General features: G+C 56.5%; 1 protein-coding gene across 16 annotated transcripts in view; it reads right to left on the bottom strand.

Moving 5' to 3' along the window:
• The window catches only part of POU2F2 (POU class 2 homeobox 2), a 103520-nt gene that overhangs the window by 25942 nt on the left and 62996 nt on the right, over positions 1 to 14582 (bottom strand). For 2 of the 16 annotated variants that reach the window (XM_032614155.1, XM_032614154.1), the window contains exon 1: positions 6191 to 7698. The exons of 9 other annotated variants lie outside the window; for them this stretch is intronic. In XM_032614155.1, coding sequence (XP_032470046.1) covers positions 6191 to 6257 — 67 coding nt within the window. In that variant the 5' untranslated portion in view covers positions 6258 to 7698. Of the gene's footprint in view, positions 1 to 4453; positions 5880 to 6190; positions 7706 to 14582 lie in introns of those variants that run through there. 5 more of the 16 variants (XM_032614158.1, XM_032614157.1, XM_032614140.1 and 2 more) reach the window with 4 other exon arrangements.

A 14582-nucleotide genomic window follows, 5' to 3' on the forward strand; every position in this document is an offset into this window, starting at 1 on the left:
ACCCATCCAAGAGAAAGGAGCGTCCTGCCCACCATCACCACCCTCGGCACACGTGTTCCCAGCAGCGCTTTCATAACCGCTCCCCCCACCCCGGAAATAGCTCAAGGGCCCATTAACGGGAATGGGTCAACAACACCGGTACATCCATACAACGAAGTACTCCACAGCCGGGGAAAAGAACCAACTCCTGCATCACACACACTGAATCTCGCAAACATGATACCAGGGTAAAGACGTGAGACACAAAAGTGGACAGACAGGAGGACTCCAATTATGTGAAACTCAGAAACAGGCAGGATGACATCAGATGATTAAGGTCAGATTAGTGGGCACCTTTTGGGGGGTGCTAACCGGGAGAGGGTGTGAGAAAGCCTGCAAGGGGTTGGAAATGTTCTGTTTGGTGGTTATGTGGGTCTACACATATGTAAAAATTCATCAAGCTGTATGCTTAAAATTTGAGCACTTTATGTATGGTATGTTTTCACAAAAAAAGAAAAAAAGTTTGAGTTGGGACTTCCCTGGTGGCGCAGTGGTTAAGACTCCACGTTCCCAATGCAGGGGGCCCGAGTTCGATCCCTGGCCAGGGTACTAGATCCCACAACTAAGGAGCCTGTGAACCACAACTAAGGAGCCTGAGAGCCACAACTATGGAGCCCTTGAGCTGCAACTAAAGGAACCCATGTGCTTCAACAAAGGAGTTGGCAAGCCACAGCTAAGGAGCCCTTGAGCTGCAACTAATGGAATCCACGTGCTGCAACTAAGGAGTCGGCAAGCCGCAACTAAGGAGCCCTTGAGCTGCAACTAAAGGAGCCCACGTGCTACAACTAAGGAGCCGGCCAGCCTCAACTAAGGAGCCTGCCTGCAGCAACTAAGACCCGGTGCAACCAAATAAATAAATACAATTTTAAGCTAATAACAATAAAAATAATAAGCCAGCATATAGTCCTATTAAGGCATGAGTTTATGAGGGTTGGGGTGCAGGTGCCCAGATGCTACAGGAGCTCAGGCCCTGTTTCTGGGCACTGGGAAGGGGGCAGCAAGTGGCTAAGGATGCTGAGAGAGCCAGGGGATGAGGCCCCCTCCTGACTCTGGTGCATCAGACGTGGGAGTCCTGCCTGATCCTGGTTCTAAATCTCCCAGACCTTGGCCCTGCTCCAGGCAACCACAGATCCTGACGTGGCCCTAAATCCCACCCCTCCCAGCATCCCTGAAAGCCGTGTCCCAGCCCCCGCCTCCAGCCAGTGTCCACATTGCCACGGGAGCTCCCCGCCTGGCCCTGAACCCTTCCATGGCTCCCCATCTCCTAAGAAAAGCCCAGGCTCCTCATCCTGGCCTTTAGGGTGTGACCCGTGTCACCATCTGCTGCCCATCTCTCGCCACTTCTGCAACTTCCTCTTCAGCCACGCCAGGCATCTCCCTCTGCTTGACGGGGAGTCCAGACCTTCAGGTTCTTTACTCCCCACCTAGCTAGCGAACGTCCCTCCTGATCACGGACCAGGGTGGCCTCTGACCTCACCTCCACCCCAGAGAGTCCATGCTCATTCCCGGCCTCTCTTATGTGCTGAGCTGTGTCCCCCAACATTCCTGTGTTGAAGTCCTAACCCTCAGTACCTCAGAACGTGACTATCTTTGGAGATAGGATCTTTAATGAACTTTAATGAACTTAAAATGAGACCCTTAGGGCCCTTAGGGTGGGCTCTGATCCAATATGACTGGGGTCCTTATAAGAAGAGGAGATTGAGACGAGATTGAGACAGGGACATGCCCAAAGGGAAGACCGTGTGAAGACACAGGGAGCTGACGGCCATCTCAAGCCAAGGAGAGAGGTCTCAGAAGAAACCAACCCTGCTGACACCTTGACCTTGAACTTCTAGCTTCCAGAATTTTGAGAAAATAAATTTCTGTTGTTTAAGCCATCCAGTCTGGGGTACGTTGTTATGGCAGCCCTAGCGAACTAATGCAGCCTCCCTTGGTCGTGCCTTCTCGCCGTCCTAGCCCCGAGCCCGCAGGGCTGTGGTCACCTGTGTCCCTGTCCTTTCCCATTAGACCAGCGGGCAGGCCTGGTCTGACTCAGTGCTGGGTCCCCAGCATCACCCAGCTCAGAAGAACAGGTTATGTTTGCTGAGCGTCCGTCCTTCCCTGCAGCTCTCTCTGTCTCTTACTTGTTCCTGCCTCTGTCCTGCTGTCTGTCTGCCATTTAACAAATGTTTCCCGAGGCATTGGCGTGGGCTGGTCCCTCTGCCTGGAACGCTGTTCCCCACTCTATCTGCCTGGCGATATCCTACTCATCCTCCAGGGCCCGGCACAGGCTCTGCCCTCCATGAAGTCACCACCCCTGATGACTTCAGGCACAGGGTCTCTCCCCTGTTCCTTCCACCCTGGCTCCATCTCTCCTGTCACTGTCCTAAGGGCTGTAGCCATCTGGGCCCCAGGGTGTCTCCTCCTTCAGGCTAGAAACCCCTCAGGGGCAGCTCTGACTCATCTGGGGTCCCCAACGGGACATGTGGGTTGAATGAACAAAGGTGGCCCTGCTCTCCCTCCTCCAGGCCTTCGCCTCTGCTCTTCTTCCACCTGGGGCAACCCTCTCCTTCTCGACTAGCAAACTCCTGCTCCTCTTTAAGGCGCCAGCTCCACATCACCTCCTCTGTGATGTCCTCCCTGACTGCCCAGGCGGTCAGTGCCTCTCTCGTCTGGGGTCACCCTGTCCCCTAACACACACTGACAGCCTGGACAGTGACCCCCACCCCAGACTGTGGTCTCCTTAGGGCCCAGGCTGCACAGTCTGGGACTGTGTCTTTGGAATGAACGAAAGCATGAAAGAGTCTCCTCTCCTTGCTGTCACCTGACACTTCGACCCTCAGCCCGGTCCCCAAGCAGCTCCAACCTAAACATTTAAGGTAACATCCCCTCTGCAGGGATACTGGCTGCAGAGGAAAAAGTGGTTTGAGGGGAAATCTCCACCACTCCATTTCCCTTATTCTCACGGATCCTGCCCCACACTAGTCCCAGCTCCCACACAGCCCGCGCACCCCTGCAGCGCTCAGCTGGGCCAACAGCAACATGGCCAGAGCTGTCCTTCGCCCAGGCCTCTCTTGCTGCCCTCTCCTCCTCCATCAGAGCCTAACCCAAGAAAAGGGTCTCATCAAATCATCCCCACCAGCAATGAACAGGGAACTCCATTTCCACCGCGACCCAAAGCTAAGTGATGTCTTAATGGGGACTCTCGAGGGCGCGGCGACCCTGGCCAGGGGCCTGCTCATCCTGGAAGCTGTCTCAGCCTTGGCCCAGGCAGGGTTCTCTCTCTCTCTCTCTCAATCTCTCTCTCTCTTTTGACTCTAGAGAAATACTGATGCCTAATCCCTCCCCCGACACTCTGATTTCACTGGGACAGAGACGTAGGCGTCAGAAACTTTTAAGCCCCCTTCCAGGTGATTCTAATTTGCTACAGCCCCCTGGCGCCTTCAGAAGACCCCCCTCAAAGCCTTGTTCATTCGCAAGGAAAGTTTGGTTGGTTGCTTAGGGTCACCCCTCCCTTCTCCCATCGCAGGCAGCGTGCCACTTTTTGGAGGAACAGGCAAGCAAAAGCAATGCAGAGCCCGACCGGGCCCCTCAAACCCCACCATCCTTGGGTCAGACCCACCAGGGGCGGCCACGCCCCGGGCTCACACTCACTTGCCCGACTGCCCCAGGCCTGGGACGCTGGGTCCCCTCCGCCCTTCCTCGCCCCTCCCTCCTCGGACTTTCACTTCTCCTCTGCATTTCCCCCAGCCGGTTTTAGCAGACTTGGGCCAGCTTCTCGTTAGCACTTACCGAAAATGGGGCTAAATATAGAGGGCCCAAGGGCTTCCCCTCACCCCTCCTGGCCCCGCTTGGCCTGTCCCCTGGGTCCCCTGTCTACAAAGCCTGCTTTAATCAAGGCTGTGGCCTGGGAGCCCCTGTGGGCAGGGTCTGCACTGCCGGGAACCTCTGCTCGCCCACTGGCCCAGCCCAGCCTCCCCAGGAGTCGCATTTCACACCCCCATACCCCACAGCTGTCCCTGGGCGGCCTCCAGGGATTGAACACTTCTGAGTGTCAAGGGGGACGGATGGAGATACAGGCAGCAGACACAACAAGAGAGGTGGCCCTACAGCTGCGCTGACAAAAGCTGCCACAGACACTGAAGCCACAGCCAGGCAGGGCCCCGGACACGGACAGAGACCATGCGAACGCACACGGGGACAAGTGTGCGCAGATCCCACACAGGAATGTTTGCAGATGAAGACACAAGCCCAGACACAACGACACAGGCAGATATGCAAAACACACACCCAGACGTGTGTGGGCACACCTGCACTTACACACACTCACACACCGAGTCACCCCCAGACACACAGATAGACACAGATGTGCATACACACACAGACACCCAGGTCACTCAGATAGACACACACACACAGACATGCATGTACTCACACTCCCAGAGTCACCTCCTCCTGGGAGATGGCCAAGGTGGACCCCTGAACTCAGGTCACAGATGTAGAGCCCAAGACCAAGCAGTGATCTGCCCAAGGTCACACATGTATTAATTCATGTCCATGCCAGGGAACCCAGGGCAGGCCTCACAGGCAGGGCAATTCTGTGAGAAATCCCAAGTAAAGGGTTTAACCCAGCACCCAACACGTACAAAGCCCCCATTCAACCCCAGACAGGGAAGAGACGGCATGCGTGTACAGATGCCCTGGGTCCCTGTGTCTACACTGTACACACACACACACACACACACACACACACACAGCTGCATATATCACCTCAGTAAATAATCTCACAGCATCTGGCAAGTGGCCTTCCTTCCATCTCACAGCCCTCCTTGCCTCCCTTGCCTTACTCATACCCACTCATCCTTCAAATCTCAGACCACACATGCCCTCTCCCAGGAAGTCCTCCCTGATAGCCTATCGGCTGAACTGGGCAAGTATCCTGGGCTCCCCCAGTCCCCTGTGCCTCCCCTGTCCCAGTCGTGACCCCTCAGCCTGTGCCTCCTTCCCTGTCTGGTGACAGGTCTGTCTCCCCCCCCTGGACCGGGGACTCCAGGAGGACACACCTGAAACTGCTTTTTTCGGCTCTATTTCCAACATCCAGCACAGAACTGCTCAATAAATACGTGTTGATGACAGATCACAGGGATGCCCGCATACACGGATGCACACAGACACGCACCAAACCGATCATCCCCACAGACACCCACAAATGGGACACATCCCCACACATCCCCATAGTCAGACCTAGAGGGCCGCAAACAAAACCACCTTGAAGTATGGACGCTTGCCCAGTTCCAGGCCCCGTGGTAAGCGTTTACCTATTACCTCACTTAACTCTCCCATCAGCACCGCGGAGAAATAACTATCATCACACAGAGATGGACACATTATGTCAAATGAGCCAACAAACACAAATCGCTTTGTACGGTGCTCGGTGCACGGTGTTCACTCAGTCGACTGACGTTTGGTGGATGAGGCAGTTCACGAGCACGCAAACATGTAATAAATTTTCAGGCAGTGATAAGTGCCATGAAGAAAAGATAAAGCAGGGTGAAGGGACTCAGAATGGCGGGATTGGTTGCCAGTTTAGATGGGGCAGGCAGGGAAGGCCACCCCGAGGAGGGGACATCTCAGGCGAACGAAGTGAGGAAGTGAACCAAGAGAGCATTGCCAAGGCTACCCCCATAATGCCACACACAAGAGCCCCTCACACACGGGACACCTGACAGTCGCACACAGAGGACTCGAAACTACCACGCACACGCACAGACACAGACTCACACACTCAAAGGTCCAGCAACTCAGCCTTCCAGCCCCTGTGCAGTCCCTCCCCAGGATCACTCGTGTCGCCCGCCCACCGGCCCTCTGTATAGGAGCTTGCTACCAACACCTGGCTCCATCCCCTCCCCCAGACCCCTCAGAACAGGGCAGCAGAGAAGGCGAGAAGAGGTCGGAAGCCCCCCGGCGCCCCCCCACCCGCCCCGCCCCGTGCTGATGTGAAAGGGGAGGGGAAAGAGAAGCTGGAGGTGGGAACCCAGGATGGGAAGAGGGGGCAGCTGCTGAGGTACAGAGTCAAAGGGCAAAGGAGACAGCTGAAGAGGAGGGGCAGGGCGGGCCCGCAACCGGCCGGCAGGACGAGCCCAACGGTGCTGCCAGTGCTGGGGCCCCTTACCTGGAGCCCCCATGCTGGAGTGAACCATGCTGCCTGCCCCGCAGGGCTGGGGGGACGACTGTGCCATCTCCCCGCCCTCTCTGGGGGCCAAGCCCTCTCCGCCGGAAGTCACCCAGGGAGGAAACCACAGGGCCCGCCCCCTTCGGAAGGGAAAATAACCGTGCCCGAAGGCCCACCCCAGCAGGCAGCGGACCCCAAATCATGCGTGTGTGTTGGGGAAGTGCGGGTAGTGGCGTAGAGTGCAAGCAGGCTGGAAGAGCTGACTCCTACATCTGTGCCCCCAGAAGGTGCCCCTAGCCCTTGTGCCGCCTCCACCTTGCCAACACATCTGGAACAGGGCATGTGGGTCTGGGAGAGAAGATGGATCCATAACAACACCACTAAAACACTGGCTAGGAGTTTTGGGTGGGGGGAGGGGGGCTTTCCCAATGCTAGGCCCCCTGCACCTCGCATTTAACAAGCATTATCTCTGGAGGCGCTCACTATTTGCCCCATTTTACAGACAAAAAGACTGAGGACCAGAGAAGTGAGGTGGCCTCCCCAAGGGCCCAGCGCCAAGAAACGCTGAAGCCAAGAAGCAGGGCAGCAGGAGGCGTTCGCGATAGGTTTCCGCAGGCTGTGGGGAGTCGGGAACCCAACCGTGCATCTGCCCGCAAGTGAGGCGTCCGGGGCCACCACTGGGAGAATCGGTACCCGTGGACAGTGGTGGGACCGGTGGCAGGTCCTGGCCTTGCCCTGGAGCAGCAAGAGGTTTGCCAGGGGGCAAATGCGGGCGCCGTAGGTGGCTGGGGCGGAGGGAAGTACGCGGTCCCGGGGCTGCTGGCTGGGCCCTTCGCGCTGCGGCGCTCCCGGACCAGCTGTTCCCTCCGCGCCCGCCAGAGGGCGGCAGCGCCCAGCCAATGGGCCAGAGGGCGGGGCCGGTTGCGGAGGAGGCAGCCCCTCCCGCCGCTCCCAGTCCCCTTCCCCGCCCCTGCGCGCACACCTGCGAGGGTCACACAAAGGCGCCGGACTCCCGGCCCACGACGGCGCAGACAAAGGCGCGGCCGAGCCCGCTGCCCTCTTCCTCCTCCCCGCGCCCGGTCCGAGGCTGCAGGGCCGTCTGGAGCCTCCAAACAACCCACCTGCCCGCTGCGGGCCCTGCAGGACTCGCTGCGCCCCACGTTGTGAGGGACCCCCAAACCACGCGCGCGCACACGGACGCCTGGACTCTCATACACACGCTCAAGTATTTCTACACATGGACCCCTGCACTTCACACACACGTGTGCACATCCAGACACACGGGAACACTCCTCTGTGCACAGGCCCTAACACCAACGCTCCCGCGTACAGATCCCCCTCCTGTGCTCCGTCACGCGGACACACAGGCACAAGGACACATCCTCCCAAGTATGCCCAGGCATACCTCCTGGCCATGTGTGCCCACATTCACACCCACGCACACTCACGCACGATATAACACACAGGCAGACCTTCGTGAGTGCCTTTCTGCCTGTACACAGGCCCTGTGCACTCAGAGATGCCCAGGCAGGCAGACCCACTCCACGGGGTTGGGGGGTGGGGGGGAATGACTGCGGTCCTCACATCTGCACACAGAGGGGGCATTTCCCCCTCTAGCTACACTCCACAAGATTCCATACTGTAAAGGCCATTTCGCTGAGGAGATCCAGAGACCATACAGCATCAGCCGGGCTGCAACTCAGACCTCCTGCCTCCTGGTCCACCTCTTTCCCACTGTCTCTCTCTCTCTCTCAGATGCAGGGTTTTTATACCGGAGGGTCTCCTTGGAAGCAGTCTGGTGGCAGTGGTACTGGGGGCCTTGTCTTGAAGTTGCATGGCCCAGTAAGCTCAGTTTTGATTTAGGATTTATGTTTTGGGGGACTTGGAAATGAGGGTAATAAGGACATTATAGCGGGGTGTGGGTGGAGCAAAACCCCACCAAAACACCCCCATGCCCCACCCTAGACATAGTCAACATCATCCATGACAGGAGCGAGCTTTGGGACATAACCCAAAGCAGGGAGAGAAGCCCCACCCATTTCCGGTGCTGCCCTCCCAGGTCTGCAGCTGAGTGGCAGAGCTGGCGAAAGCCTTACACGCTTCCCCGTGGGGTGAAATCACCCCACCCCTCTTGCCTCCCATGCCGGCTCCACTATTATCGCCTGTGGCAGTCCAAACTGAGTCCCTGAGCTGGAGTCAGGGCATCTTGAAGAAGGATGGGCCTGAGACTTCCACCTGCCCAAGAGAGGACAGAGGGGCAGAGTCTGGGCCACACTGGGTGGGTAGGGCCTGGCAGCCAGGAACGGGGAGGCCTGGGCAGGAGAGATGGTGGCCCCTCAGCTGGAGAAGCCGCCTCAGGCCATGCCGAGCAAGGCAGGTAGGGCCTGGGAGCTGGGGAGTATCGGGGGCCACTAGGGGTGCAGGGAGCCTGGGAGGGAGGCGGCATAGGGGAGGCCAGGCTGGGCTCAGGGCTGGGCGGTAATTAAAGGAGACGTAGGGGCTCCCCAGGGCCAGCGGGGCTGGTAACTGACACACGGGCCCCATTGCTCCTCTCATATTTCTCCCCGGATCGATACGTTTGACTCCCGACAAGACAATAATCGCTTGTACGCGGCCAGCGAGTCGATCAAATACATTATTAGAGCGAGGTCCCCTGGGGGCCCGGCGGGGAGCTGGGCGGGGGGGAGCAGCCAGCCCACCGGGGACAGCAGAGCTGGATTCTTCACCCCTCAGGGCCCCCAGCCATGGCCTCTTCCTCTCGGCCGCCCCTGGGGACCCTCTCTGTGGCTTGGTTCCCCAGCCTCTTTCTGCATCCGGCGGTGTCTGGCGGCCTCTCCACTCAGCCCCCGGCCGCATCCTCCCTCTGCGTGGGGACACAAGTAGCGTTTCCCCAAAGTGCTGCCTCAGCCGCAGGGCTGCAACATGTGGGAGCTCAGAGAGGCCCCTCAGACCCCCAGCCTGGCAGGAGGGAAGGAGACTGGGTCGCCTGTGGGTCGCCAGCTGGGCCAGAAGATGAACTGAACCTAAAATTCATCGACATCAACCTCCCTTTGCGTCTTAGCATTCGGCCTTCAGCAGAGCTCAGGTGAGGGCAGCCTCTAGGGAGTAGGGGGGTCGGGGAAAGGCTTAGGGACCCAAACACATAGGAAAGCAGGATGAGGGGTGGCAGACAGACACACAGATGAAAATATATCTGGTTGGTCCTACAGCAGGGCCATGCAACCCCCTCCAACAGGCCTCTGATACTGTGGAATCAAACCCGGCCTGGCCTGCCCTGGCACTGCCTGTCTGCCTCTTCCTGATTTCTGGGCTCGAGCCTTCATTTCCTGTTTACACCCCTGCTTCGTCCTCAGCCCTGCCCTCAGAACCGCTTCTCCAGTGGCCCTAAGTCAAGACCAAGCTATAACCACCCGATGTTCTGCTTAGGAGCACCCAGCATCCAGGGACTTAAAATGTTTCTTCTTCTCCATCGTCACCGTCAACATCAAGAGCAGCAGCACAGCCATCTATTCCGTGCTAGTTGGGCCACTACATTAGATCCATTAGATCTAACCCTCACAACGACCCAAGGAAGTACGGTCTGTTATTATTCCCCTTCCACTGACAAATTAGAGCTCAGGGCCTCCCTGGTGGCACAGTGGTTGAGAGTCCGCCAGCCGATGCGGGGGACACGGGTTCGTGCCCCGGTCCGGGAGGATCCCACATGCCGTGGAGCGGCTGGGCCCGTGAGCCATGGCCGCTGAGCCTGCGCGTCCGGAGCTTGCGCTCCGCAGCGGGAGAGGCCACAACGGTGAGAGGCCCGCGTACCGGAAAAAAAAAAAAAAAATTAGAGCTCAAAGAGTTGAAGTCACTTGCCCCACGTGAGTGGTGCAGTCAGGATTCAAACCCCGCCCTGTCCTCCCCACAGCTCGCTCGTTCTCCACTCTGCCACGGGTCTGCTTAGAGCTTTGCGTGCACCGCATCCTCCAGTGGTCAGCTGGCAGCCACTCCCTGCTCACTCGGGAAGGCCGGAATCTGCCCACAGCCCAACCCCCACAGCCCTTCAGCCTGTTCTTCGTATTCAGCAATGTGCTGGACCCCTGATCCACCAGCTCCTGGCTGAAGGTGGGCCAACCCTTCCCTATTTCTTTCAATTCAAACATTTCCTACATGTCCCTTATTGCCAAGCCGTGGGCTGGGGGCTGAGGACCTAGAGATGAACTGGATCTGACACACACCTGCCCTCAAGGAGCTTACAGTCCGAGGGGAAGACTGGAATTGATGAAAGTTTTCTGAGATTCCATCACTGGCTCAGTAAGCATCCAAAAAACTCTAGTCAAGGGTGAAGCCCAAGACATAGAAGGGCCTTTCCTGCCATAGAAAGATTGGGAGGGCTCAAGCTTGGATGAGAAAGATCCAGGAAGGGTGCCATACATCCGACTTGAGGCTGGATTTGATGTTGTAGGTGGAAGGATTTTCAGCAGACAGTCTGTGTAAGGGAGATCCACTGGGAACTGGTGTGAGACCAGGCTGGTGGGAAGAAGTTGGAGGCAGGAGGGCCAGAGGGGAGTCTGGGACAGTGGTCCAGAAAACAAGAGAGAATGGGGCCATGAGGGTGCAGATGAGAGCACAAATCCAAGTGAGAGTCTAGAGAACTTCAGTGAATCTGCAGGTGGGCAGCTGAGCAGGGTGTCTTGGTGGGCGCTCAGGCCATCACTGTCGGACAGCAGGAACACGGGAGCAGAGTAAGGGAAGATACTTAGGTCAGTGCCGGGGTGGGGGCGGGGCGGAGATCAGCAAGGTCTGTGGACCAGGAAGCTAGCAGATCTGAATAAATTCACATTGACAGAAACACTCCTCATGCATCTCCTGCCCACCACCAGTTTCCCAGACCCACCAGCGATCCCAGGAATTCACCTCAAGCGAGAAGAAATCAAGAAGCATCACGGTACGGCTCAAAGAAGGTAAAAGTGAGAAGACCAACCAGGTCCCCACACAGAAACAGGCCATTTGGTGACCTAGGGCCAGCCCTCTGCACTGTCTGGGTCTCAGTTTCCGTATCTAAAAGTGCGAGGTGGGCTTGCAGGAGCACTTGAAGACTTCTTCCAGCGCTAACATTCTGGGGCTTGAAAGAAACAAGAACACAGGACGGACTGCTGGATCCACTAAAGGCCACGGCCACACAGCTAGACGGAGGCAGACCCAGAGTCTCCCTGACCCCAAAGCCTGTGCTCCCCACCTTGGCCTGCACGCGTCTCAGACTGCAGGTTGTCGGAGAACAGGGTCTTTGGCCTCATCACCACAAACCCACCAGGGCATCCGAAGAAGCCAAAGAAGAAGGTGGCCGGCCCTGGGACTTCCCTGATGAGGCTCTGCCCCTCGGCGCACAGGCAGCCACCCACCCCCAGGCTGCACCCTCGACTCCAGCCCAGATCTCCCACTCGCCCAGCACCGCCTCTGCAGGCTCACAGCCACTGCTGTCCTCCCAGTGCAAGGAGCTGTCCAAAGGCTGATATTCAAGAGCCCTCGCCGTGGTCCAGAAGCCCTCCGGTAACTTCCCTGCAGCCTCCAGGAAAGCCCAGCCCCCTCACCACGGCCTCCAGGCCCCTGCAGGACGTCACCTCTCCCTACCAGAGCACTGCGCTCCAGCCACACTGGAGAAGGCCAAGTTTGCCCCCATCCTGGGGCCCTTGACCTTGCTGGCTCCTGCCCTAGAACACTGTTCCCTATCTCGTCCCTTTCCTCTGATCCTTCAGGACTTAGTTCAAAGGCTGCGTCCTCTGAGAGGCCCTCCCTGAGCCACTCTCCACGCCAACAGCCAGTTTTACTTTCTTCGTCGCTCTCTCTGGAACTCGGCTACTGTCGACGTGCTTTACTGTCTGCGTCCCGCTCTGAACTGTAAGCCCTCTGAAAGCAGTCCTTTCTTGTCTTGTTTCCTGTGGTATTCCCTTCTGAAATAATGCCTGGCACAGACTAGGTGCTTGAATCCTATTTGTGTGTTTTTAAAAAATGTGTATTTATTGATTTACTTTTGGCTTCACAGCTTGCAGGATCTCAGTTCCCTGGCCAGGGATTGAACCCAGGCCCCCTGCAGTGGAAGCGCAAAGCCCTAACCACTGGACCACCAGGGAATTTCCAAATCCTATTTGTTGAATGAATAGATCCTTCCAGGCTCCCACAGCCCACAGAATGAAATCCAAGGCTGGCTTTCCAGGCTCAAGTGGATGTGGGCCTCTGCCGACCTCCACAGGCATATTGGCCTCAGAGCTCACCTTCTTCCTCTGTTCAACAACTTGGGTTCCCCTACGTGCCCATCCTCCATGCTTCGTGTGTTTGCCACCTCTACTGTACTCACCACTACTGCCTCTGCTCAAATCTCCCCTCTCTGGAAGCCTTTTCTGGCTCCACCGGAGGCCCAATTAACAGTAATGGCCTCAGTCTTCCCACAGCTCAGGCAGCATCCTGGACTTAGCACTAATCATACTGCATTGAAATTCCTTCCCAGTGAGGCTGCCCCCACACGGCAGGGCTGGAGGGCAAGGTGGGGTTTGATTCATTTTTGTGAAGTGGAGCCCAGCACTGGTCTGCATATAGGCCCAGTTGAATGAGGACGTCTGCCCCCGCAGACAGTGATATCTGTATGGGTGTATATAAGCACTGATCCGGGAGTCAAACATCTGAGAGTTTGGAAACTGGTTCGTCCATTCACTTGCTGTGTGACCCTGGGCAAGTGACTTCACCTCTCTGAGCCTCATGCTCCTCATCTGTGAAATGGGGGCAGTAACATGGGCTGATAGGAACTTCATTAATCTTTTAAAAAAAAATAGTTCCCTGTGCTATACTGTAGGACCTTATTGTCATTAATCTTAAATATAATACTGACCACCATGCACAAGGAGTTCAAAAAGTTCACAGTGTTTATCACATCAAGGTTTGAGGTAGAGAAAATCAGATGCCACCAACAGGACGGTGGCTAAATAAACTGTAGCATAGTCACACTCAGGAATGGGATGGGATCATGAAAGATAATGGAACTGATCTATGGATAAAGGACATGGAAAGTTCTCCAAGACACTGCTGAATGAAAAGGCAAATTGTAGAATGATTTATACAACTTAATATCACTTATGTAAAACACATACCAAAACCACTATGTATTTTCTGTGGGTGCACAGGTATTGACAAATGCAGAGGAAAAGGTCCGGGGGGTAACTAATTAATGACAGCTACCTTTGGTGAGGGGACCAGGACTGGGAAAGCAGAAGGGACTCAAATGGGATTTTAACATTTTCTGTTATGCTTTTGGTTTTCAGAATGAGATTGTATTCAGGTTTTTTTGGTTTTTTTTTTTTTTTTTGTCTGTGTTGGGTCTTCGGTGCTGTGCCCGGGCTTTCTCTAGTTGCGGAGAGCGGGGGCTACTCTTCGTTGCGGTGTGCGGGCTTCTCATTGCAGTGGCTTGTCTTGTCGCAGAGCATGGGCTTTAGGCACGCAGGCTTCAGTAGTTGCAGCACGCAGGCCCTAGAGTGCGTGAGCTTCAGTAGTTGTGGCTGGCGGGCTCTAGAACACAGGCTCAGTAGTTGTGGCGCACGGGCTTAGTTGCTCCGCGGCATATGGGATCTTCCCGGACCAGGGATCGAACCCGCGTCCCCTGCATTGGCAGGCGGATTCTTCACCACTGCGCCACCAGGGAAGTTCCCTGTATTCAGTTTTTGATTAAAATTAGAATATATTGGGGCTTCCCTGGTGGCGCAGTGGTTGAGAGTCCGCCTGCCGATGCAGGGGACACGGGTTCGTGCCCCGGTCCGGGAAGATCCCACATGCCGCGGAGCGGCTGGGCCCGTGAGCCATGGCCGCTGAGCCTGCGCATCCGGAGCCTGTGCTCTGCAACGGTAGAGGCCACAACAGGGAGAGGCCGGCCGTACCGCAAAAAAAAAAAGTAAAAATTAGAATATATTAAGTGAGTTACAGGTAGCTAACTACAAAGAAAAGGAATGATTATCCCCCAAAGTGAGGACAGAGGTTACCTCCAGCAGGGAGGGAGGGATAGGGAAGGTTTGAAAAGGGTCACAGGGGTGGGGGGTTCCTGGGCTCTGGCTCACACAGATGTTCACTTGGTAAAGACTGATTAAAATGTACCTTTATGACTCTTTCCATTACCACTGTGCTTCCTGCAGGCAGAGGCCATTTCGCACGTGTTGCAGTATCATCTGCTCCCCACCCCCAATTCACGCCCAGAAGCCGATGTTAGGGTGCGCCCCGGTTGCAAGAGCTCTGAGGGGGCCGAGGCCGCTGTCCAGGGTACTAACGGCCAAAGCCTGGGAAGCCTCAGGGAGACCAGCCAAATAAGACAGCCTCAAGGCACCTTATCCTAATCGGCCACTGCCCGCCTCTAATATGTCCCCTCCCAACACTC

Source organism: Phocoena sinus, chromosome 19 (genome assembly GCF_008692025.1).
Source record: "Phocoena sinus isolate mPhoSin1 chromosome 19, mPhoSin1.pri, whole genome shotgun sequence".
Lineage (NCBI taxonomy): Eukaryota > Metazoa > Chordata > Mammalia > Artiodactyla > Phocoenidae > Phocoena > Phocoena sinus.